The sequence below is a fragment of the Pseudophryne corroboree genome, unplaced genomic scaffold (assembly GCF_028390025.1).
Source record: "Pseudophryne corroboree isolate aPseCor3 unplaced genomic scaffold, aPseCor3.hap2 scaffold_718, whole genome shotgun sequence".
Lineage (NCBI taxonomy): Eukaryota > Metazoa > Chordata > Amphibia > Anura > Myobatrachidae > Pseudophryne > Pseudophryne corroboree.
In genome coordinates this window covers 135,001-160,667 of record NW_026970300.1, presented here as the reverse complement: position 1 = coordinate 160,667, position 25,667 = coordinate 135,001, and the positions used below count along the sequence as shown (strand labels likewise).

The following is a 25,667-nucleotide window of genomic DNA, read 5'->3' as shown; positions in this document are numbered from 1 at the left end:
TTACAGCTTTGCCGAGCAGCAACTTGGTCTGGGTCGAACACGTTTGCAAAGTTCTACAAGTTCGATACTTTGGCCTCTAATGATCTGAAGTTCAGTCAATCGGTTCTGCAGGAGCCTCCGCGCTCTCCCTCCCGTTTTGGGAGCTTTGGTACATCCCCATGGTACTAATGTGGACCCCAGCATCCTCTAGGACGTAAGAGAAAATAGGATTTTAATTACCTACCAGTAAATCTTTTTCTCGTAGTCCGTAGAGGATGCTGGGCGCTTTGTTTTCCTGCAGTTGTTATCTGGTTCAGATCAACTTTGTTTTTAGTTAAGTACTGCATTGTTACTTGGTAAGTACTGTTTCAGCGGTTGCTGAGTTGTCAAGCTAAGTTAGCTTGATGTGCCTTGTATGTGTGAGCTGGTGTGAATCTCGCCACTATCTGTGTGAAATCCTTCTCTTGAAGATGTCCGTCTCCTCGGGCACAGTTTCTAGACTGAGTTTGGTAGGAGGGGCATAGAGGGAGGAGCCAGCCCGCACTCTCAAAGTCTTAAAGTGCCAATGGCTCCTGGTGGACCTGTCTATACCCCATGGTACTAATATGGACCCCAGCATCCTCTACGGACTTCGAGAAAAGGATTTACCGGTAGGTAACCAAAATCCTATTTACTGAGTTCTATCTGTTCCAAAGATGACATTTGCCCCACGTGTCAACTCTAGGCTTACCAACCTGAGCTTACTATGCATGTTGTGCTGTGTCTTGTAAAGGAGAGTACTTGTGCTTGTAACCACAATGGTAATTCACCTCTAGACCACTAGATGGCACCTTTATTATCTCACTTGAAAGGTCTGTGACCGTAAACAGTGCAGAAAGACCACATGATGGCGCTATAACCCACATGATAAAAAATGTGACGGAAGCATGCGGCTGTAGAGCAGAAAGGCACCATGAACCAATACAGGTAACAGTAATGCGGGCCCACCAAACATATTCAAGCTGGACGTCTTTGCAGTCACGCCCATAATATCAGTGCGTGCCTACACTTGCAGGTTTGTGCCTTTCTTGCAATAGGGGAAGATGCAGGCTTGTCCTGTGGCAATCAGTTTCATTTCCTCCGCAACAAGCGCCCCTGGTTCCCTATGCTCACAAACACAACAGATCAATATTTGTTATATTATTTATTAAAATATAATCACATTTATAGTTAAAAATAAATTAATACAAATTATTGCACTGCGGATAACTTGCTGCATTGATAGTCGCAGTTGGGAGTGTATCCAAAAAAACAGTTGCAAGGGTTTGTTTCTTATGCATGACAATACCCACGTCGTTATTAATCCTGCATATTTAAAGCATAATACTATCTACAAAATAAAACCCTACTTCTCCTAGCATGGAAGCAGACGCATCTGCACATGGGTGGTCATTCCGAGTTGATCGCTAGCTGCATTCGTTCGCTGTGCAGCGATGAGGCAAAAAAACGGCACTTCTGCGCATGCGCGATGTACTATTACAACGAACGATGTAGTTTCACACAGGGTCTAGCGAAGCTTTTCTGTCGCACTGCTGGCCGCAGAGTGATTGACATGAAGTAGGCGTTACTCGGTGTCATCTGACGGTTTTCAGGAAGTGTTCGGAAAAACGCAGGCGTGGCTGGGCGAACGCAGGGCGAGTTTGTGACATCAAAACAGGAACTGAACAGTCTGAAGTGATCTCTAGCGCTGAGTAGGTTTTGAGCTACTCTGAAACTGCACAAAAAAGCTTTGTAGCTGCTCTGCGATCCTTTCGTTCTCACTTCTGCTAAGCTAAAATACACTCCCAGTGGGCGGCGGCATAGCGTTTGCACGGCTGCTAAAAACTGCTAGCGAGCGAACAACTCGGAATGACCACCATGACAGGAAGAGGCATTCTTATGCATCTCTGCCGGGCTTTCCAAGGTAGCACATAAGTTGGATGGTTTGCCACTTGTTGCTAAGTGGGCTCAGCTGGGTGGCTTAGCGTAGATTTGTGATGGGCATGTAGGTTGTTGTCTTGCACCCAGGTCATATCTATGATGATAATGAGGGTGAAGGTGTAGGTTGGGTGCACATAGATTTGGTGTACTCTGAATGCAGGGGGGAAATTGCAGCTACGGTGTTTTCAGCAATAAATGTGGCCGCTTTGAGTGCAACTACTAGTATATGTGTCCATAAAACTGTAGATCTGATTATTGTTCTTTTTGTTTTCTTTTTTAATACTGGTCATTAATAAGGATGTCCATCACTGAGTGATCTGTTATCCCAGCCTTCCTCCATAGGGAAAATAAAAGTTATACCATAATGTGTTCTCCAGATATTGCTGCCCTAAATGTTTGAAGACTAGGACAGTGCTTGTCCAACGAGCATCTGCTGGCTGGGAATGGGCCTTCTTCTGCAGAAAGGTTCTCCATACTTGTCGCCTATGCTTGTGAATTCGTGGTCCCCATTCTTGTGCCTACATTGTTCTCCATTTTGTGCCTTCGTGTTCCCCTAGCTTGTGCCTACATGTTCCCCATGCTCGCACCTTCATGTTCCCCGTGCTCGTGCCTACATGTTCCCCGTGCTCGCGCCTTCATGTTCCCTGTGCTCGCGCCAACATGTTCCCTTTGCTCATGTCTACATGTTCCCCGTGCTCGCGCCTACATGTTCCCCGTGCTCGCGCCTACATGTTTCCCGTGCTCGCGCCTACATGTTTCCTGTGCTCGCGCCTACATGTTCCCCGTGCTCGCGCCTTCATGTTCCCCGTGCTCGTGCCCACATGTTAACCGTGCTCGTGTCTACATGTTCCCCATGCTCATGCCTTCATGTTCTCTGTGCTTGCGCCTAAATGTTCCCCGTGCTCGCGCCTACATGTACCTCGTGCTCGCGCCTACATGTACCCCATACTCGAGCCTACATGTTCCCCGTGCTTGTGCCTACATGTTTCCCATACTTGTGCCTTCATGTTCCCCGTGCTCATGCCCTCATGTTCCCCGTGCTCGTGCCTACATGTTCCCTTTGCTTGCGCCTACATGTTCCCCCTGCTCGCGCCTATATGTTCCCTTTGCTTGCGCCTACATGTTTCCCGTGCTCGCGTCTACATGTTCCCTGCATGTGTGCTAGGAGATTGTACTATCAATGTAGACATAATAGAGGTATAGATGGGAGCTGTGTCTCCTGCCATTAGACGTCCTTGCAGAATGCTACTATGCGGTCACTACGTGCCCCACACTAGTGGTGAGCCCCGGAGGACGCACACTGTCACATTCCTATCGCCTACTGTCCCCAACAAGACTACACATTATACATTTCATTATATATTTAAATAACATTATACATTTTACTATAAAAATGCATGTAAACCTTTTCATGTGCAATTATATATACTAGCAGCTTATTCAGTTTCCGACCACTAGAAAGCAGAGTTTTTCTACAAAGTTCAAAGTATTGTGTGTTTGTCTCTTTGGGAGGGGGGGGGGGGGGGTTCATTTGCAATTTAAATATCATTGAACCTTGTAATGTGTTTCATTGGTATAAATCTTGTTGTGAAATGTATTATCCTGTGCTACACTGCACTGCTTAGGGGAAGGGTAATGATGGTCAATAGAGTACCACCTACAGTGATATAGACCAATGATTACTAATCACTGAGAATGTTTTTGTGGTTATTAGTAGGTATTTGATACCAGTTTTGTGGTCCATTCAAATAAATAATAGAGGATCATGTGTATGTGAGATGGATTGTAGCCTCTGGGATCCTTGGAGTCTATGGCGTCTCCAGCCAGTCATAGAGGTTCCGTGTACCTGGCGTGTTGAGCTCTGCGGGCTGGTTGGTCCCTGGTAATAGAGGATCTTGACTGTCTTTGTGATCTTCATGTGCCACAAAAAAAAGAAAGTTTATTGCTCCCTTCAATCCAGTAACTCTTGATCCTTGCTCTTCAGATCCTCTGAGGTTACCTCCTCCTTAAGGTAGCGGGTGTACGTCAATTTGCTAATCTCCTTATTGGTCCTTGTTCATCTCTTCAAAGCTCTTCACCCAGGTGGCCGTGCGGCGCTTGCTCTCCTCCCAGCTGAATAATGGCGTGTAGCCAAAGTGCTTTTCGGCTTTGTCCGTCTGCACAGTGAACGTAGTGCTGCCCACAGCCAGAGTGTATGGGTTGAGGATAGGGGCGTAGGTGCAGAAAGGGTGGAAAAGCCACTGCAGAAGTACATTAAACAGAGCCAGCAGGTAGAGCAGGAAGTAAGGCACCAGCGGGCGGGACCCTATCATCCGAAACCCACAGGCCGACAGGAATTCCATATTGAAATCCTCGTAGCTCTTATATGGAGAGTGGTCGTAGCAGAAGTACACCTGACCACCCAATGTGGACGGACTGTCCTGCAGCTGTCGGGCAGCAAGGAGATGCATCCACGCTACATTACCTGTACGGAAAGGCAAGGTATAAAAGGGTCAGAGAGTATGCACAATATGACAATGGGTTATAATAACAGTGACACTGGAGCAAATAAAGGTGCATGGTGGTTCCAGAGCTGGTTCTGCACTTCTCGGGGGAAACTTGGTGCTTTGTAAAATACCTGCCATGTATATAACTTGCAAGTGCTGGTCAAAAAGGTGTAATCTGAGAAACCCCTAGTTCTAGGGGAATTCCTGCCTATATCCTTTCTGCTCTTGCCCTAGCTGAACTAATAGAACGGTTGTGAAGCTTTCTGCTAAATACCCGCTCTAATTATACTGAATCCCAGCACCTGATCTAGCTAAATCCCAGCACTTGATCTAGCTGAATCCCAGCACTTGGTTCAGCTGAATCCTGGTGCTTGATCTAGCTGAATCCTGGCGCTTGATCTAGCTGAATCCCAAGCACCTGATCTAGCTGAATCCCAAGCACCTGATCTAGCTGAATCCCAAGCACCTGATCTAGCTGAATCCCAAGCACCTGATCTAGCTGAATCCCAAGCACCTGATCTAGCTGAATCCCAAGCACCTGATCTAGCTGAATCCCAAGCACCTGATCTAGCTGAATCCCAAGCACCTGATCTAGCTGAATCCCAAGCACCTGATCTAGCTGAATCCCAAGCACCTGATCTAGCTGAATCCCAAGCACCTGATCTAGCTGAATCCCAAGCACCTGATCTAGCTGAATCCCAAGCACCTGATCTAGCTGAATCCCAAGCACCTGATCTAGCTGAAACCCAAGCACCTGATCTAGCTGAATCCCAAGCACCTGATCTAGCTGAATCCCAAGCACCTGATCTAGCTGAATCCCAAGCACCTGATCTAGCTGAATCCCAAGCACCTGATCTAGCTGAATCCTGGCGCTTGATCTAGCTGAATCCCAAGCACCTGATCTAGCTGAATCCCAAGCACCTGATCTAGCTGAATCCCAAGCACCTGATCTAGCTGAATCCCAAGCACCTGATCTAGCTGAATCCCAAGCACCTGATCTAGCTGAATCCCAAGCACCTGATCTAGCTGAATCCCAAGCACCTGATCTAGCTGAATCCCAAGCACCTGATCTAGCTGAATCCCAAGCACCTGATCTAGCTGAAACCCAAGCACCTGATCTAGCTGAATCCCAAGCACCTGATCTAGCTGAATCCCAAGCACCTGATCTAGCTGAATCCCAAGCACCTGATCTAGCTGAATCCCAAGCACCTGATCTAGCTGAATCCTGGCGCTTGATCTAGCTGAATCCCAAGCACCTGATCTAGCTGAATCCCAAGCACCTGATCTAGCTGAATCCCAAACACCTGATCTAGCTGAATCCCAAGCACCTGATCTAGCTGAATCCCAAGCACCTGATCTAGCTGAATCCCTACACTTGATCTAACTGAATCCCGTCACTGGATCTAAATAAATCTCGGCACTTATCTAGCTGAATCCCGGCACTGGATCTAGCTGAAACCTAGTACTTCATCTAGCTAAGTTCCAGCACTGGATCTAGCTGAATCCTAAGCACTTGATCGTTCTGAACCCCAGCACTTGAACTAGCTGAATCCCGGACACTTGATCTAGCTGAATCCCGGCACTGGATCTAGCTGAATCCCGGCACTGGATCTTGATCTAGCTGAATCCTGGTGCTAGATCTATATGAATTCTATCTCCATATCTAGCTAAATTTTTAGCTTTAGATACTGAATTCCACTCTGGTTCTACAGTAGCTTTCATTTTAGATGAATCCCAGCTCTGCTTCTAGCTAAGCTTTTGCTCTTGTTCTAGGTGAAGTTCTGTTCTAGTTCTACCTTAATCCTGATCTAGCTTAATACCAGCACCTGATCTAGCTGAATCCCTACACTTGATCTAGCTGAATCTCAGCACTGGATCTAGCTGAAACCTAGTACTTCATCTAGCTAAGTTCCAGCACTGGATCTAGCTGAATCCTAAGCACTTGATCGTTCTGAACCCCAGCACTTGAACTAGCTGAATCCCGGACACTTGATCTAGCTGAATTCCGGCACTGGATCTAGCTGAATCCCGGCACTGGATCTTGATCTAGCTGAATCCTGGTGCTAGATCTATATGAATTCTATCTCCATATCTAGCTAAATTTTTAGCTTTAGATACTGAATTCCACTCTGGTTCTACAGTAGCTTTCATTTTAGATGAATCCCAGCTCTGCTTCTAGCTAAGCTTTTGCTCTTGTTCTAGGTGAAGTTCTGTTCTAGTTCTACCTTAATCCTGATCTAGCTTAATCCCAGCACCTGATCTAGCTGAATCCCTACACTTGATCTAGCTGAATCCCAGCACTGGATCTAGCTGAAACCTAGTACTTCATCTAGCTAAGTTCCAGCACTTGATCTAGCTGAATCCCAAGCACTTGATCGTTCTGAACCCCAGCACTTGATCTAGCTAAGTTCCAGCACTGGATCTAGCTGAATCCCGGCACTGGATCTAGCTGAAACCTAGTACTTCATCTAGCTAAGTTCCAGCACTGGATCTAGCTGAATCCCAAGCACTTGATCTATCTGAACCCCAGCACTTGATCTAGCTGAATCCGGGCACTTGATCTATCTGAACCCCGGCACTTGATCTAGCTGAACCCCGGCACTGGATCTAGCTGAATCCAGACACTGGATCTAGCTGAATCCAGACACTGGATCTAGCTGAATCCCGACACTGGATCTAGCTGAATCCCGACACTGGATCTAGCTGAATCCCGGCACTGGATCTAGCTGAATCCCGGCACTGGATCTAGCCGAATCCCGGCACTGGATCTAGCTGATTCCCGGCACTGGATCTTGCTGAATCCCGGCACTGGATCTTGATCTAGCTGAATCCTGGTGCTAGATCTTTATGAATTCCAGCTCCATATCTAGCTAAATTTCAGCTTTAGATACTCTGGTTCTACAGTAGCTTTCAATTTAGATGAATCCCAGCTCTGCTCCTAGCTAAGCTTTTGCTCTTGTTCTAGGTGAAGTTCTGTTCTAGTTCTACCTTAATCCCTGCTCTGGATCTTGATGAATCTCTGCTCTGGTTACAGCTGAATCCCAGCTCTGGATCTATATAAACCCCTGCTCTGGATCTAGCTAAATTCCAGTTCTGAATACATCTGAATTCCATTCTGGTTCTAGTGAATCCTAGCTCTCAATCTAGATGAATCTCTGGTTCTAGCAAATGTTTGCCTCTGGTTCTAGATGAAGCTCTACTCTAGCTGAACCCCAGCGTTGGATCTAGATGAGTCATTACTATCTTAATATCTGCTCAGGATCGATCTTAATCCTGGCTCTGGATATAGCTGAGTAAAAGTGCTGGTTCTAGCTTAGTCCTGGCTCTGCTTCTGGTTATAGATAACTCCCTTCTTTTGTTCTAGCCAAATTCACTAGTTTACTATCCTATTGTCTTCTGACTTCCATACATACGAGAAACATTTGTAAATTGACATTATGTCTTCCTTACCGACATACACTCTGCCATGTTCCGTTGATGGCTTGATCATTCTGAATACCCGACGTCCTGTCCGGAGCCCCTGGTTATAGAACATCCTCATGAGCTGATGACCTTCGCCGTAAATCCCAGTGGGCCGCAGGGCACAGGTATGAAGGAACTTCCCGTCCTTAATCTGCGCACAAAAATAAACCAGTCGCTATACTGTGCTGACGTCATCTACACTTTATACTAGTATGTAATTAGCATCTCTCACAACAACCACACACCAGCCTGAAGAACAAATAATTACCCCAGTGCTTAATATAGGAAGCATACCTATCACCCGATCTGCCCAAATCACCACCGGCTAGTCCACATCGCACCACAAAGATGGAGACTGGCAGGGGTGAGGTAGTGGGCCAAATTGGTGGCCGAAGAACTGTCAGCAGCAGCGTCTGTGGTGCTCGCTCAACTGCAAATGCTGCCGCAAACTCCTTCCCTGGTGTATATCTGTGCAAGGTCTGAGACACCCACCGTCAGCACCCGTGCCTGCCGTAATACCAATTCCTTAGACGCCACCATCAGTCGCACATCGGAACTTGCCCATTGCGCATCGGCTTTCAGTGACAGTCCACTAACCCGCATATAAGATGGGTCATCTCTGTACGCATGCTAAGACAGCTCCCTGTCACCGCTCAGAAATGGCCAATACATTTTCACCACTCTGCTCCCTGCATCCATCTAAAATTACAACTGCGTCTCTGCATGGACATAATGGTGAAGCATGCACAGTAGCACACAATCGCTCCACCGACCATGGCAGTGCGTCCGCTTCTAAATCAGGCCCAGTGTGACTTCTCCTACATAGTGTGCATGACTCAGGCCCAGTGTGTGTTCTTCTACATAGTGAGCGTGACTCAGGCCCGGTGTGTGTTCTTCTACATAGTGTGCGTGACTCAGGGCCGGTGTGTGTTCTCCTACATAGTGTGCGTGACTCAGGCCTAGTGTGTGTTCTCCTACATAGTGTGCGTGACTCAGGCCCAGTGTGTGTTCTTCTACATAGTGTGCGTGACTCAGGGCCGGTGTGTGTTCTCCTACATAGTGTGCGTGACTCAGGCCCGGTGTGTGTTCTCCTACATAGTGTGCGTGACTCAGGCCGGTGTGTGTTCTCCTACATAGTGAGCGTGACTCAGGCCATGTGTGTGTTCTCCTACATAGTGTGCGTGACTCAGGCCCGGTGTGTGTTCTCCTACATAGTGTGCATGACTCAGGCCCGGTGTGTGTTCTCCTACATAGTGTGCGTGACTCAGGGCCGGTGTGTGTTCTCCTACATAGTGTGCGTGACTCAGGCCCGGTGTGTGTTCTCCTACATAGTGTGCGTGACTCAGGCCGGTGTGTGTTCTCCTACATAGTGAGCGTGACTCAGGCCCGGTGTGTGTTCTCCTACATAGTGAGCGTGACTCAGGCCCGGTGTGTGTTCTCCTACATAGTGAGCGTGACTCAGGCCTAGTGTGTGTTCTCCTACATAGTGAGCGTGACTCAGGCCATGTGTGTGTTCTCCTACATAGTGTGCGTGACTCAGGCCTAGTGTGTGTTCTCCTACATAGTGTGCATGACTCAGGCCCGGTGTGTGTTTTCCTACATAGTGTGTGTGACTCAGGCCCAGTGTGTGTTCTTCTACATAGTGTGTGTGACTCAGGCCCAGTGTGTGTTCTTCTACATAGTGTGCGTGACTCAGGCCCGGTTTGTGTTCTCCTACATAGTGAGCGTGACTCAGGCCCGGTGTGTGTTCTCCTACATAGTGAGCGTGACTCAGGCACGGTGATTGTTTTCCTACATAGTGAGCGTGACTCAGGCCCAGTGTGTGTTCTCCTACATAGTGAGCGTGACTCAGGCCTAGTGTGTGTTCTCCTACATAGTGAGCGTGACTCAGGCCCGGTGTGTGTTCTCCTACATAGTGAGCGTGACTCAGGCACGGTGATTGTTTTCCTACATAGTGAGCGTGACTCAGGCCCAGTGTGTGTTCTCCTACATAGTGAGCGTGACTCAGGCCTAGTGTGTGTTCTCCTACATAGTGTGCGTGACTCAGGCCCGGTGTGTTCTCCTACATAGTGTGCGTGACTCAGGCCCGGTGTGTGTTCTCCTACATAGTGTGCGTGACTCAGGCCCGGTGTGTGTTTTCCTACATAGTGAGCGTGACTCAGGCCCAGTTTGTGTTCTCCTACATAGTGAGCGTGACTCAGGCCCGGTTTGTGTTCTCCTACATAGTGTGCGTGACTCAGGCCCAGTGTGTGTTCTCCTACATAGTGAGCGTGACTCAGGCCCAGTGTGTGTTCTCCTACACAGTGAGCGTGACTCAGGCCCAGTGTGTGTTCTCCTACATAGTGAGCGTGACTCAGGCCCAGTGTGTGTTCTCCTACACAGTGAGCGTGACTCAGGCCCAGTGTGTGTTCTCCTACATAGTGAGCGTGACTCAGGCCCAGTGTGTGTTCTCCTACACAGTGAGCGTGACTCAGGCCTAGTGTGTGTTCTCCTACATAGTGAGCGTGACTCAGGCCCGGTGTGTGTTTTCCTACATAGTGAGCGTGACTCAGGCCCGGTGTGTTCTCCTACATAGTGAGCGTGACTCAGGCCTAGTGTGTGTTCTACTACATAGTGTGCGTGACTCAGGCCCAGTTTGTGTTCTTCTACATAGTGAGCGTGACTCAGGCCCGGTGTGTTCTCCTACATAGTGAGCGTGACTCAGTCCTAGTGTGTGTTCTCCTACATAGTGAGCGTGACTCAGGCCCAGTTTGTGTTCTTCTACATAGTGAGCGTGACTCAGGCCCGGTGTGTTCACTTACATAGTGTGCGTGACTCAGGCCCGGTGTGTTCTCCTACATAGTGTGCGTGACTCCGGCCCGGTTTGCTACATAGCGTGACTCAGGCCCGGTGTGTGTTCTGCTACATAGTGGGCGTGACTCAGGCCTAGTGTGTCTTCTCCTACATAGTGTTCGATGATCCACTAACATCTATGGGTCTGTCGGTGCTTTACCTTCCTGCCATTGGCTTCCAGCACAATCTTCTCAGCTTTGGCTTTGCTGAGTGGATACGCCTGATTGTGGTATACAGTGTATTCTGTCTCTTCATTACCCCTGGAAGATGCAGAGAGAGAGGACAGACAATGATGGAGGTGCATTACCAAGATGGACGCCATGCTGTACATACAAGCTTTCTTGCACAAGTTACCTGTAGAACGGGTCTCCATGTATATTTGGACCTATAACTTCCATACTGCTGGTGTAAACCAGGTACTCTATTCCTTCCTCCTCGCATACTCTCAGCACGTTCTCCGTCCCTGCGGACACAGAGAGAATGTAGGTCACGCTGGTTACGTCTCAGATCAGCTCGCAGTACTGTAGCAGTAACGTCATGTTGTGACAATGAATAGTCCGCAGCCCACGGGTGTGCGAACGCTTACTCAGCCGTAAATGAGGAACAGGCGAGATGCGAATGACTCTGAATCACTGGTAAGTTTTTAGGTTGCAGGCCACAACGCATGCGCGGTTTGCTAAAACTCATGAGGTCCGTCCTCATTTGGAATTGCGTGCAACTCTGAATCAGGCCCTCATATGAGAAAAGAGGGAGACAAACACGGATATCTAGACACAGTGAGGGACACTTTGAGGGATGAAAGGAAATGAGTCGTCCATAAATGCAGCAATGACAGCGTTAGTGTACATGAAGAAGTGTGGCTTCCTGTTCCTGTGGTCATGTGACCATCACTTCCGGGTCAGACCTCTGCTGCCCCAGCGTTCCAGTGAGTAAATGTGCCCTATCCCTACTCCCCCCCGCGCAACCTAACTCTAAACTCCCCTTAGTGCTTAACTCTAACCTCCCTCCTCATAGGCAAACGCAGGGGGGTTTCTGGTTGCCAGGAAACCCCCCTCCACTTGGCAAATGGCTCAAATTATGACAATAGCAATGTTATGTAATATGATTAGATTACTAGAGCTGCTGAAACATCATGCAGTTTAAGGGACAGAGCAGAGTTTGCTGCACAAACCCAGTGGTAGCAGCTTCTTCTACTGAGTGCACAGTGTGGGTGGATCTGACTTCACAATCAGTGCACTGGATGAGAGAGTAGCTACCAGGAAGAAGAGACAGGAGCCTTACCATGAGGTGGGAGAATGTGATCTTTGAAAGTTCAGTACTGGTTCTATTATGTTTGTATCATTATTTATTATGGTATGTTTAACCTTGTTTGATACGGCCTTTACTATGTAGACCATCTATTGTGTTAAATATTAATACTGTGTTCCATACAGTATCCAGTGTACAAAAAGACCAATGTTTACATTGATGTCCAGGGTCTATACTAGGTTCTTCTACCGCTCCCTCAGACTCCCGCACTTGCTCCAATGTTCCGCAGAGTGGGAGATTGTGGACTGCACTGGAAACCCCCCTCAAGAAATCCTGCATTTGCTACTGCCCTTGCAGCCTAACCCTACCATAGTGCCTAACACTAACCCTCCCATAACCTAACCCTCCCCCTAATCCCTAGCCCACCCACCCCCCGCAGCGTAACCCTAACCTCCCATTTCCTGCAGCCTAACGCTAAACTCCCCCTAGTGCCTAGGCTTAAACCTGCCATAGTGACTAACCCTCCCCTCCCATAACCTAACCCTCCCCCTAATCGCTATCTCACCCACTCCCTGCAGCCTAACCCTAAATTCCCCCTCCTGCAGCCTCACCCTAACCTCCCCCTCCTGCAGCCTCAGCCTAACCTCCCCCTCCTGCAGCCTCACCCTAACCTCCCCCTCCTGCAGCCTCACCCTAACCTCTCCCTAGTACCTAATCCTCCCATCTGCAGTCTAACGCTGAGAATGTCAACACGTTGCCTGTTGACATTTTAACAATGTTGACATCATAGTGGTATCTACATTATAAATGTCCACACTGTCAATTCTGACCTAATGACTCGTTACCACTTGCCAGCGGGTGTGTCTGCTCCGGGTGGCTGAGGTTGGTGTGATATCTGGGCTGATGATGGTGACCTTTAGCACCTGTGGTGTAACCAGTCCTAGCGCCGACAGCCCGAACAGCAAAATCAGTGGTACAAACAGTGTGTAGACCCCCCAAATATTATCATCATTTATAGAGCCTCAAAAGTAACATGTGCAGAGAGAGTTAGATTTGGGTGGGTTATATTGTTTCTGTGCAGGGTAAATACTGGCTGCTTTATTTTTACACTGCAATTTAGATTTCAGTTTGAACACACCCCATCCAAATCTATCTATCTCTGCACATGTTACATCTGCCCCCCCCCCCCCTGCAGTGCACATGGTTTTGATCATTAGAAAAAGATGTTGCTTTTGCGATCAACCCTGAATTAGGCCCAATAAGTGGAGATTTCTGCTTCGATCGCCGTCACTGCAAAAATAATCAGGCCAATGATATCTGCTAAACATGTGTCCTCTGTTATGGAAAACTCTAAGCCAAGAGTTGCTACGGAAATTTTCAAGAACAATATCGAGGAATAACAAGAAACTAAGTCACTCTGACAATAGACCTCTGAGTAATATCACTATGCAGCCTTTTAAGCCAATGCCAAACTAAGAGATTTTTGTTCTGTTTTTTTTGGCGAAAAATCTTTAAAATTCCTCTCTTGGAAAACAGCTGCAATGGTTTCAGTTTCTTTATATAAAAGATCTAGTAAATGTTTTGAACCCTGCTTATTATTGTTTCTGTTAGGACTCACTGTTTGGACAGTTGCACACTTTAAGCCGGCCCTGTGTGTTTTGCAAACCGATGTCCTCTTTCGGCTTATGCTGGCCCTAGCTGTCGTTTCAAGCCAGGGCTTGAATGCAAAAAGGAAGAAAGAATGACTAATTGCGCTGTAATATCAGGTGCGTATATGAAATGAAAACACTTCTGCAATCTATAACCTTCTGTTTTTTTAATTAAAAAAATCATTTGTATAAAAACATAATACATATGCATATTTTAATATGGCCTCACCTAATTCCTAAAAGAACCTCTAACGATAATGCTATGATAAAACATCCAGTGCAAAGAGCGTAATTGGAAACAGTGTGCACTTGTGTGCGAAACGCGTTAGACAATCTGCTGATCACCGGGAACGGGACATTCCACATTTGGATCCACTCCATCACGCTGGGAGCCAAGAACGAGCGACGAGACTCCACGCACCTACTCTTCCGGCTAAGCCACCACCAAAAAGGGACGCGGCTAGCCAGGTGAGACTGGGAGTCCGACGTGCACACGTCCACATACAAGCGGCCACAGCATTCTGAGGGGTGAGGATCGTCAACACAGCAGCTACCGCTAACGGGTGAGAGGAGAACATCACAGGCCGCTGTGCACAGCGAGCAACTCCCCAAATATCCCTACACACGGCTGCGGCGGTAAGCTGCATAAACCTGCTATTCAAGCAGTTTATAGACTGTGGGATAACATTTAAAAGCAATTGTGTTTCTCTTCAAAAAGACTGAGTTTTATATGCTGGAATAACATCACATACCCTTGTGGGAAGATTATATTTATTCACAGTAATATAATATACGAGACTGTTTCCAATTACGCTCTTTGCACTGGATGTTTTATCATAGCATTATCGTTAGAGGTTCTTTTAGGAATTAGGTGAGACCATATTAAAATATGCATATGTATTATGTTTTTATACAAATGATTTTTGAATTAAAAAAAACAGAAGGTTATAGATTGCAGAAGAGTTTTCATTTCATATACGCACCTGATATTACAGCGCAATTAGTCATTCTTTCTTCCTTTTTGTATTGTGGTTGGGAGCAAGAGAGCAATTAGGCTCTCGGCTTCATAATCAACTTAGCTGTGTGAACACAGGCACAGCTGGACTAAGGTTGCAGCTTAATTTGTGATAAACACTGAGGTTTTTTAATATAAATTGAATAGCGCCTGGAATAGTGTGGTTTTTCATTTTTCTAATTTTAGGGCTTGAATGCATGCATCCTCCTGCAATAACTTCCATGATCCACCTGTTTCTACGTACTCATTGCCTCACGTTGAGAATGGTGATGGCCTAGCCAATCACGGCATGACTGTTTGAAAAATGTGCTGTAGGCGGGCCAATCAGGGCTCTCCCGGGACACCAATCCAAGAAGGGGGCGACGAGCCAGTCACGGCTCACCACGTCATCACCCAGCCACCAGCTTAGATTAGTTTGCGCAATGCATCAAGGGTGCTTTCGGAGGCGGAGTGGGAGCTAGTAAGATCTCCTGAAGTCAGAGGAAACCCTGGGCTAACCGCAGCCATTGCAAATGAGTTTAAGCAGGCCACATCTATCCAGGTGAAGTTCAAAGAGCCAACGGAGGCAGGGACGGTGAAGATTCCAGAAGTCCTGAGGCAGCAGTTGTCATTGCTCCTCAGATGAAGACTGCAGGAAGTCCTGAGGTGGTGGGAATTGGCCGATGGTCAAGGGGTGTTTGTGGCTGAACCAGGCTTGGTTCATTGTTCTTATTGTCTTAGACCACCAGGTTTCAGGCATTAGGTCCATAGGCATGGTCAGGCAATAGGCCTGTGGCGCAACAGGCAGGCATTAGGCATTAAAGGCATAAATGGCATTAGGCCCTATAGTACTAGTAACTATCGTTTACATTGCACTAGGCCAAGCCACGAAGGGCCCTATAGCTGGCATTCCCAACCTCGGCCCTCAACACACACGAACAGTCCAGTTGATACCTGTCCTTCAGCACAGGTGACCTAATTAATACCTCAGTTATGTTGATTTAACCATCTGGTGATGCCCCAAAAATCCTGGAACAGCTTCCATAACATGCTGCTCCTTCCCAAATTTGGTTACAGTATGTTGTTTTTGTATCTGGGAGTCAGGAGCCGTAATGTGTCTAGCCCCCATTCATCAAGGAAACAATCTGCTCGTATCTATCATAAGGAGAAGAATGTTTAGCCACTGCCAATTTCCTCACCCACGAATGACCTTGTGGGTATTATTCCTGGTGGTAGTGTCAGTAGCTGCCACTAGAGGGCGGCCTGTGAACAGGTCTTTATACAGCCCTAGAAATTATTAAACAAATGATTAGTTTCTACTTTTGTTAATGCAATAGAGGGATTGATAAGCCACTTCTGTATGTGCTGGGTCTCTAAACTAGACTTTTACCAAGAGTGTGACAGGACCCCTGAAGTAAACCTGAGAGAGGCCCCTACTACCCACATTTTTTTGTGTTTAGAATTATAAATTAGACTGTTTTGTGTTACATATTCTGTCACAGATTCTCTTTTCTTTCTTTTCACCATTGGTTGATGCTGTATTTATTTTCTGTATTGTCTCTTACCCGTTACGTTGACCTGGGTGACTTTGGAAGCCGGCACTTTGCCCCAGACGTCCACCAGGCTGGCAGTGTGTATGACGACATGGCTCCCGCGTAGGGCTGTCCGGACGTCATCCAGCTGGGAGATATCTCCGCCAATCAGTCTGACTTTTACTCTGCCTGATAATGGAGAAGACGAGGAAACGGTTCAGTGCACAGAGAAACTAGTTCCACAAATACTCCTCCACTTCAGTGTATAAGCCGGGGCACAGGGGTCCAGGTGCCGGTCAAGGGGCGTTACAGCTTAATTGGGGATCTGGTCAGGATTGCGGCAGTCATAATACCAACTTCATAATCCCGTCACTGCTCGGAATACCGATGCTGGGATCCCGACATGGACCGCAATGCGGACTGCCGGGAATGCTGTGAGGTAAGTTGGGGGGGGGGGGTCTAGGCTGTGGGTGAAGGGTTAGGGTCAGGCTGCGGGGAGGGAGGGTTAGATCTAGGCAGTAGGCAGGGGAGGGGGTTAGGCACCACCGTGGAGGGTTAAAGTTAGGCTGAGGGGGGTAGGGGGGATTAGGGTCATGTAAAGAGGGATTAGGGGTAGCATAGTTACCTAGTAGGTGTTGGTATCCTGAGCGTCGGGATGCCGCTATCGGTGTACTGACTGCTGCCATCCCAAGCGCCGGGATTCCGATACCATCCCGATTGCTGTTACATAACATAAAAACCTGTTCAACAAAAATTGTCAAATTGCAAAAAAGTTATTTTACTAAATTTCCATAACATTTTTCAAAAGTTGTGAAACTTATTTTTAAATAATTTTATGAAGATGTTTTGTGATGAGAATTCTGCAGACTATTCCGACATATTGGAAATGCCGACGCACCTCCCAGTAATTTACAAAGCAAAATCAGGATATAAGTAAGCCCCTCCTGTGAGGTATCCAGAGCACACCCAAATCGGGACGTCTGCATGGGCGTTACGTCAACATGGTAATCATGCTGAAATTGCTCATGTCAACAGTAGGCACGTCAACATAGCGCTGGTACAGTATATAAGCCCTAACCCTAACTGCAGCCTTACCCTAAACCGGACATATACTGTTAACATAGTGACTGTCAATATATGTCAACAAAAGGGCCATGTCGGCATTATCTCTGTGTCGGCATTGTGAACGTCAACATTTCCACTATCGAGTGTGATACAGGTTACCGGCGGTTGGGATGCCGGTATCCCGACCAGGAGAAAGCAGGCAGGGGTGGGGCGCACGGATAATGATGACGGCTATGAGACTGGGCGTACAGACAGTGGCGGTCTGGCTACATTAAATCCTCACCTACCATCAATTACCTGTCGCTCACCTACAATATAATACTTTAGAAGGAGTGCATTGATACTTCCATTTATTTCGTTGCGATAGGAGACTCGCAACCCATCGCTTTTGGAGCAATGCACCAGCTAAAATGCTAAGAGGGATTAGGATAGACAATTTTGAATAATAATCTATATAATAAAACGGACTGCTGATAAAAATGACATCATCACGGCTGCACATGTAGAGAAGATTGGACAGGCCACGTAGAGAAGAGCGGGGGAAGCTGTGCTCACCCAGCAGATGGCGGCTCCATTTACTAGTTTTCAAAAAATTTTAACCAAAAATTCTGGAAATAATTTTATTTACGTAATTTTAAAAGAAACTTGTATATCTAATATCAGTGACCGGTGGCAACATGTCAGTAGTGTTACGGAGCAGAAAGTCTAGGCATGACCATGGCCACTGAACGTGGCAGGACAGTGAGAGGGTGGTACAGACGGTGTAATGGTTAGCATTACTGCCTCACAGCACTGAGGTCATGGGTTCCATTCCCACCGTGGGCCAAATTGTGTGGCGTTTGTATATTCTTCATAGAACTGCCTGCGGGGTCCAGGGGGGCATTTGCTCCACTGCATTTTTATTTAACGGACCAAGATATGAGGAGCAATACAGCTTCTCTTCTGGTTCTCAGTGACCAACGCAACACTGGACCTCATACAGATCAAATATGCAAAAGAGATATAAAGTTTCTGAAAGATTGCTTGGCTTCCGGGGAAGGCAACCACAATAGGAGCATGTGCTTAGCTGGCACAGTGGACAGTATTACAAAATCACGCTTGCGTCAGAGCTCACAATATCTGAGGACATCTCCCCCCAGCGTTGTATAATAATTTCAGGGACAAAGCAGTAGAAATGTGAGACGTGTGGCTGAGGGTTAGGTGCTGGCAGCTATGTTACGTGATATCCATTAGATCAATACGTCGGCTTGCCGGTGGAACAGTATAAGACCTGGATTCCGCCAGCCTCTCCCGTTCTGAGTGTGGACGATTGCTGGACGCTGTCCCACCTGTATCACTTTCCATGGGTTATTGCATTGTGTAGTGGGATCGCTGCCAGCTGTTACACCGTGTTCCCACACTAAGCTGTAGGACAGATCCACAGTGTTCCCCCTCGCCTTATAGCCAGTCCCGTCATCATCTCACTGTGACAGTCTGACCTCCTAGTCTGTAGCCAGTCCTCCCCATCCTGACAGGGAATACATACGGGAGACGGGATTACAGCTGTCACTATATGCTTTGGACCCGGCGGCGAGCGTTAGCCCACCACCCGAGTGGGAATACAGGACTGCATCAGGATTCCAACCTCCGGCATTTCCTCGCCTGTCGGAATTCCGGCGTTGGGATCCTGACCGCCGGGATCCCGACAGGCAGTATATTAACCGCATCCCCTGACAGCCAGGGCTATGCTGGGACTACTGAGCGATGGGTCCCTCTTATACAGATGCGTCCTCATACGCTGTAGCTTCAATCGCACCAAATAGTCCCTCGCAACGCATCAGATCCCAGGTGACTAGGCCGCGCTGAGCATCTTTCTCGCTCGTAATCTTATTCGCACAAATAAAAGGGCTGCAAGCGACTAAACTACATTTGTACATCCGTGTGTGAATGATTCTGGACCTGTGTACGAAGTGCTGTGATGCACGTCGGGTTCCGTTGTGCTTTATCTGCGACTATGTGTGTGTATAACTCATTCCTGTGCGGGATCAGTCCCAGGCCAGTGTCTGCAGTATGCTGGTGTGTCGCTGCGTCTGCGATGCGAATAAGATGCAAAATATAAGGAAGTGACGCGGTTGTGCCGGGTACCTCGCGCTGTATGGTGCATAGACGCGTATGAGGATATACCTGTAGCTCTGTGCATATGTGCCACCGGAGGACATGGCAATGCAGGCAGGGGTGCATATAGGGGAAGCGGGAGGCTTGGCGAGGAATTCTTCTTTTCATCGGCTTTACCGTGACCGTCCTGATTTTCCCAGTGGGAACACCGGATGACGTGGAAAAATGAGTGCGCTTTTGGGATCTCACAATTAATCTTAATTAATGAAGCGCAGGTCCAGAGAATGCGTTCTTACAAACATGGCATGCTTCCCCTGTAGTCGCAGTCATTAGATTGAGAGCTCTTGTGAGCAAAGCCCTGACTCCGTGTGCCCTATGTCCCGGACTGGTAAGACGGTGTTATAAAGGTACACCATCTGTCCGCTGTACTGGGCTGTAGAACATGATGAGGTTGCTGGGCGTTGTGGTGCACCTGGTGCAGAATGCACCATCAGGCTCTATAGTTGCTGCGGGGCCAGCGGTGTGCCTATATAGCCTCGCGGCGGTGGTACAGCACTGGTCGGCAGCCCTAGTGGTTATAGCAGAGCTCGATGGCAGGAAACTATTCGGTTCTCACCCATCGATGGCAAAAGTATTTCACATCGGGCATAGACTATCGATGGTTTTGAATCATCGATGGTGAATGGCCAGCGTAAGCAGAGTGCAGCTGATCTTCCAGCAGCATCTACAGTATTTCTGGGGAATTCTGCCCTCGGAGTAATGTCCGTCTGTCCCCGCAGGAGACTATTGTTAAAATGTTATAAAATCAGCGTTTTCATTTGTAACATCTGTATCTTGCGTGTTTGAACACCGCTCAAACCTTACAACTGCGGGTGTGCTAGTGCTGGCCGTCTTCTTTGCATTTTCTCACCCGAAATGCGTTTTAGTCATGATGCGATGTGATTGGACGCACCAGGAGATTGTGCAGATTCAACTGAAATGCGACACTTGTATATTGTGTGCGACTGAGTGTGTGTGCGTAATTCAGAGTTGTACACTATGCTGATCGTTGAGCGATTATCGTCAGACTGCGCACGCGCTGCGATCGCACTTCGCATAGCTACCTTTGCGATTGCATTCGTAATGATGATTCAGGCGCAAAGTGAGTGACATGAAGTGACCGTTTGGGGGTGGCAACATGGTGTTAGCAGGGAGTGGGTGTTAAAAACGCAGGCGTGCCATGTCCGTTTACAGGGCGTATATGTGATGCCATCTGCGAGCTCCTGCATACAAAACAGCGCCTGCGTAGCCACAGAACTACTCGAGCAGTCCATGTGTAACGTTCTTGCGTATAGGCTGCGTCTGTGTACGCAAATTGTGAATGAGTTGCGTTCGCTCTGGTGTCGTTTCATTTCGGCAGCTTCACTTGCTAACATTAGCAGTTGCGTAGCGTAGAAAATCGCAATTGCAATGCCGTACAACTCTGTATACGGAGCACAATGGAACCGGTCTTGGAACAAAGCTGCGGCTGTTACATTGTTGCACTTTATGTACAGATTCAGAGTCTCACAGATATACAAGTGTCGCACAGTCTCCTGGCGTGCCCCACCCGCATCGCATTGCAACTAAGACGCATTTTTGGTGTAAACAAAAGCAAAAATAAGACCCTGGCACTAGCAGAGTCACACGGGACCTGGAACGCCGAGAGTCTGTCGTGACTGCAGCAATTACGTATGGAGGACACATCGACACATCTGCATTTTGTCAAATAACACATGTACAGTACAGCGTGTATCTGGACACAAATCACCAGTGACTAGGCACTTGCCTAGGGGCGTCACTTGTGTGGGTGCGGCACTTGGATGCTTGTGTTGGTAACGTCAGCCCAAATTCTTAATATTATTCTATTAAATTGGTTATCATCAAATGCGGGCTTATAACCAATCAATACAAATAATAAAATTAGGCAGGCGGGGGGCATCCAATACTATTGTGCCTAGGGTCACCCTCACCCATAAATCCACTCCAGCACATCACAGGTGTACCATAGAGTGAGATATTAAGTCCTTGTGGTTTCCTGAACGGAATATTGGTTCTATCTACAAAATGCTGTGACAGGGGCTGAAAGGCCCGCCCGCATGGCTTTTACTCCGGCCGAGCCGCGTCGTTCCGTCCAAGCAGGCGATGCCCTGAGATAACTGTGATTTATATACACTATGAGAAGATTAGGGGCTGCATATCGTCATAGTTACAGGATGTTCTTTCCATCGCTCACATCCTCATTTACAGAGCAAAAACCGGCGCTTTCAGATCCTGTCGGCATTTGCAGGATGAGCTACGTTACCTGATTAATGTTCCCCTCTGACTGCAAAGAGGAAGCTTCACACAAGTGACATAATCCCAGGGTTATATTGCATTATTACTGGTGTGCGGACAAGCAGGAATGTAGTAATGTGTCTGGTTTATTAATACAATAATAGAGATTAGCCGTATAAGGTGTGACGGCGGCTAGATCACAGCAACACATGGACGCAACGGCCTCTGTTGTTGCAGATAAAAGTCTTCAGGGGCTACAGTATTTATCAAGCCAAGACTGCTTCCTCGCCAAATTTAGATATCAGAGCTTTGAAAGAACGCAGGAGAACTAGGGCCTAATTCAGATCTGATCGTTGTGCGAAATCACAAGGCGGACGATTATCAAACAACTGCGCATGCGTACAGATCGTACTGCGCAGACGCAAGGCCAAACTGCGAAAAAATCCTGCGTCTTTCTTGATCGCTAGGCGTACGTAGGTTGATTGACAGGAAGCGGACGTTTGGGGATGGTAACTGCCCGTTTTCTGGGAGTATCCGGAAAAACAGGCGTGCCCAAACGTTTTCAGGGCGGGTGTGTGACGTTAGCTCGGGCCCCGATCAGCCTGATTCTGTCGCGCTGTAGGAGTAAGTCCTGGGCTGCGCACAGACTGGAAAAATCATTTGATGGTGAGTGAGGTGCAAACGGATTTGCAGCTGACCGGCGTTTGCAAAGCTTTTCGCACGGCGTACGCACACTTGCACAGGGCGGTTTTTCACTCTCGGCAGTGACTATCCGATCGCAGACCTCTGCAAATTCACAGAGATGCGACCAGGTCTGCATTAGGCCCATAGGTTCACCGAAAAACAGGGTTGTATCTGCACCCAAAGTAGACCCCACTGTACGCCGAGCAGCCCCCTCCCTATACCTACTGCAGCCATTTTTGGGGTGATATATTATTAGGGACGCTTTACTTTGCAATTTCTTTCCCTTTTGTGCAGCGACAGCGATCTCCCCCCTCTCCGCCGCTTCCTACTGTTGTCTACAGCCCCAGAATACATCCAGCTTTGAGCCAGGGATTTTTCCTGGCCCAGTGTGAAGGTCAATGCTATGTAAACAGGTCTTTCCTGGGAGGATATTCTCACCGCTCTCCTTTCCCGCAAATCAGGGAATCTCAGGGAGTTTAGGAACACCTGTAAGAATCATGAGTGCCTCGGATCCTGTGACCCTGGGCTCGCCTTTCTCTGAGGAATGTTACCCGTCATCATCTCACTGATAAAATGACGTTTAGAACAATAATATTTTTTTACAGCATATTCTTGTGACTTTTTTCTTTCAGGAGCCTCCCTGGGTGGACATCCGGATGAGAGGTGTGGAGGCCAGGTTGGCACGAAACGCTTCTTCCTCTGTATCGCTCCTTACCGGTATAATGCCACAACGCGTTTCACATCAAAACGCAACATCAAGTTTTCAGACCGCCCACAGACGTGCTCATGAAAGTCTGGGAGAGGTCCCCAAAATTCGGGCTTCTCCCAGACATTCTGCCAGTGTAGGCAAGTCTGGATTTTCAGTAGGGAAAGCGAAGAACTTAATGAAAGCTGCCCTAATAGGCCCCTGGAGTTCCCAGGCACCCAATATCTGACCCCCTTGTGGGCGGTTCTGGCTGCATAAATGCACCTGGATTTATCAGAGTATTAGGATAAATAGGCCTTTTACGTTAGGCGCATACTACTTACACGACCATAGGTTGTGAGACGAATTTTCCTTCTGCAGTTGACACGTGGAGGCCACCATTGCTAGTTCTGGCGGCACCCCCACACCCGCTGACAGCACCTGTTCCTCATACCAGTCATACTGTCCCAATATCAGGTGTATGATGGCTGGGCTGGTGGAAACATGGGACGTAATTCAGACCTGATCGCTAGGCAGCGATTTTTTGCACTGCTGTGATCAGATAGTTGCCACCTACAGGGGTAGTGTATTTTCGCTGTGCAAGTGTGCGAACGCTTGTGTAGCAGAAGCTGTACAAACAGATCTTATGCAGTGTCTGCGCAGCCCAGGAGTTACTCAGCCGCTGCGATCACATCAGCCTGTTCGGGGCCGGAATTGACGTCTGCGTTTTTCCAAACACTCCTAGAAAACGGTCAGTTGGCGCCCACAAACGCCTTCTTCCTGTCAATCTCCTTGCGATCGTTTTTTGCGCACTATCCCGTCGCTATGCACTGATGTCCCGGTGCAGTCGTCCAACGCGCATGCGCATTGCGGTGCATACGCATGCGCAGTTCGGACCTGAGAAAACGCAGCCTAACGATTAGGTCTGAATTACCCCCATGGTCACACATTGAGGTGATCAGGTTTGCAAGGTCAGTCAGTAGCAGAAATTCTAGAAACAGAACTATTCCCAGTTCCCTGGAAAATAAGGATGGCATGGAAGCCAAAGACACGCCTGTAAATAGATCGCAGGGCCTCAGGAAATACCAAACAGTGGGAACACAGTACACACGTCAATATTCCTCTTTCTATCCGGCTCAAACGTTCCTGATCCCAAACCTCGCAGTGATTGCTTTCCAAATGAAGCCGGTTCTCAGCTATTTGTGGGACGTACCTGCTTTATACGAGTACGCCAAACAGAGTCCATTTAAACTCACGGTGCGGGATGCAGCAAGCTGCGCATTGTGAATGTGAGCGATATATCAAATCTTGGAGAGGGATAAAGTACTATCCGTGCACAGTCTGTAAAATGACAGTGGGAAGCCGATTGGTTGCTACTTTATCTCTCTCCAAGACTTTGGTGACATAGGCATCATCCCACAGATCTCAAAAGCTGCATACTGACCCCCAGGTATCATTCCCCCCCCCCCCCCCCCCGGCTTGCATTAGGGTCAGTGAGGAGCTGCTCTGAGCTGGGTGTGCTTCAGTGGGTATGGGGGGATGCAGGGGGCTATGGGGTGTTATTGGTGTGGCTGTACTGTATGTAAAGAACTGGAGGGCAATTCTGTGGGTGAAAACGTCTGGGCATATGGGGTCACCTGGTTTAGACGTCTGCTGGAAGATGCAGACATAGGGTCATAACGTTATTTGAGCAACAAGAAGCCTATGGATCCATCCTGTCTTGTGTCAATGGCTCATACTGGTGGCTCATACATGGCTTTGGTCCATGGGGGTCGTAGCCAGTACTAGATGGATGTACCTTATATAGCGGCCGCTGGTGATATATATGAAACACGTTCACACCATCATCTTCCTCTTTAGAAGAAATGGGGAAGGAATAGGGAGAGGGGAAGTGTAAGGGTGCTGGAAATGTGAGGAAGATTCAGAGTCTCGTTATTATCTTACATATATAAATAAGTGCCTATGAATAGGTTATACCGGGAACCTGTGCCGGAACTTCCACATTCCGGTATAAGAATGGAGAGGCCGCATGTCTATACAATAATGCACTATGGTCTGTCCTGAGGCTGACATGCGCAGTGGAAGCGGGGAGGCGCAGCTTAGGCCGGCCTCCAGTGACTCCCATGACAGACGGACGGGATAGACCATAGTGAATTACACAGGGTAAGTTACAGCAGCTTGGGGCAGGAACGACCCGACGTGTGACTGGTATAGGTGTTAAACTGAGCTCTCAGTGCCTGGAGGCGGGGTTATAGAGGAGGCCCCAATGCACCCTGGGACAGCCTAAAGCTTTAGCCTGTTGGTGTCTCTGGATTAAGATTCACTCTACGTCCCGATGTTTCCCTGTGGAAACCAATGTAACCTGCTGCAGAAATAGGTATCTTGGTGTTGTCATGGAGACAGCTCATCTGGTAACTATACAGCGTTATGGTGTTGTCATGGAGACAGCTCATCTGGTAACTATACAGCGTTATGGTGTTGTCATGGAGACAGCTCATCTGGTAACTATACAGCGTTATGGTGTTGTCATGGAGACAGCTCATCTGGTAACTATACAGCGTTATGGAGACAACTCATCCGGTAACTATACAGCGATATGGTGTTGTCATGGAGACAGCTCATCTGGTAACTATACAGCGTTATGGTGTTGTCATGGAGACAGCTCATCTGGTAACTATACAGCGTTATGGTGTTGTCATGGAG

General features: G+C 47.9%; 1 protein-coding gene across 3 annotated transcripts in view; it reads right to left on the bottom strand.

Annotated features, from left to right (window-relative positions):
• Window positions 1–1,145: 1,145 nt before the first annotated feature.
• HSD3B7 (hydroxy-delta-5-steroid dehydrogenase, 3 beta- and steroid delta-isomerase 7) overlaps window positions 1,146–25,667 on the bottom strand; it is a 42,856-nt gene continuing 18,334 nt past the window's right edge. For all 3 annotated transcript variants that reach the window (XM_063954769.1, XM_063954768.1, XM_063954767.1), the window contains exons 3-7: window positions 16,175–16,330; window positions 11,073–11,181; window positions 10,879–10,978; window positions 7,875–8,037; window positions 1,146–4,402 (exon numbers count right to left, since the gene is read on the bottom strand). In XM_063954769.1, the coding sequence (XP_063810839.1) occupies window positions 3,981–4,402; window positions 7,875–8,037; window positions 10,879–10,978; window positions 11,073–11,181; window positions 16,175–16,330 (950 nt within the window). In that variant the 3' untranslated portion in view covers window positions 1,146–3,980. The remainder of the gene's footprint in view (window positions 4,403–7,874; window positions 8,038–10,878; window positions 10,979–11,072; window positions 11,182–16,174; window positions 16,331–25,667) is intronic.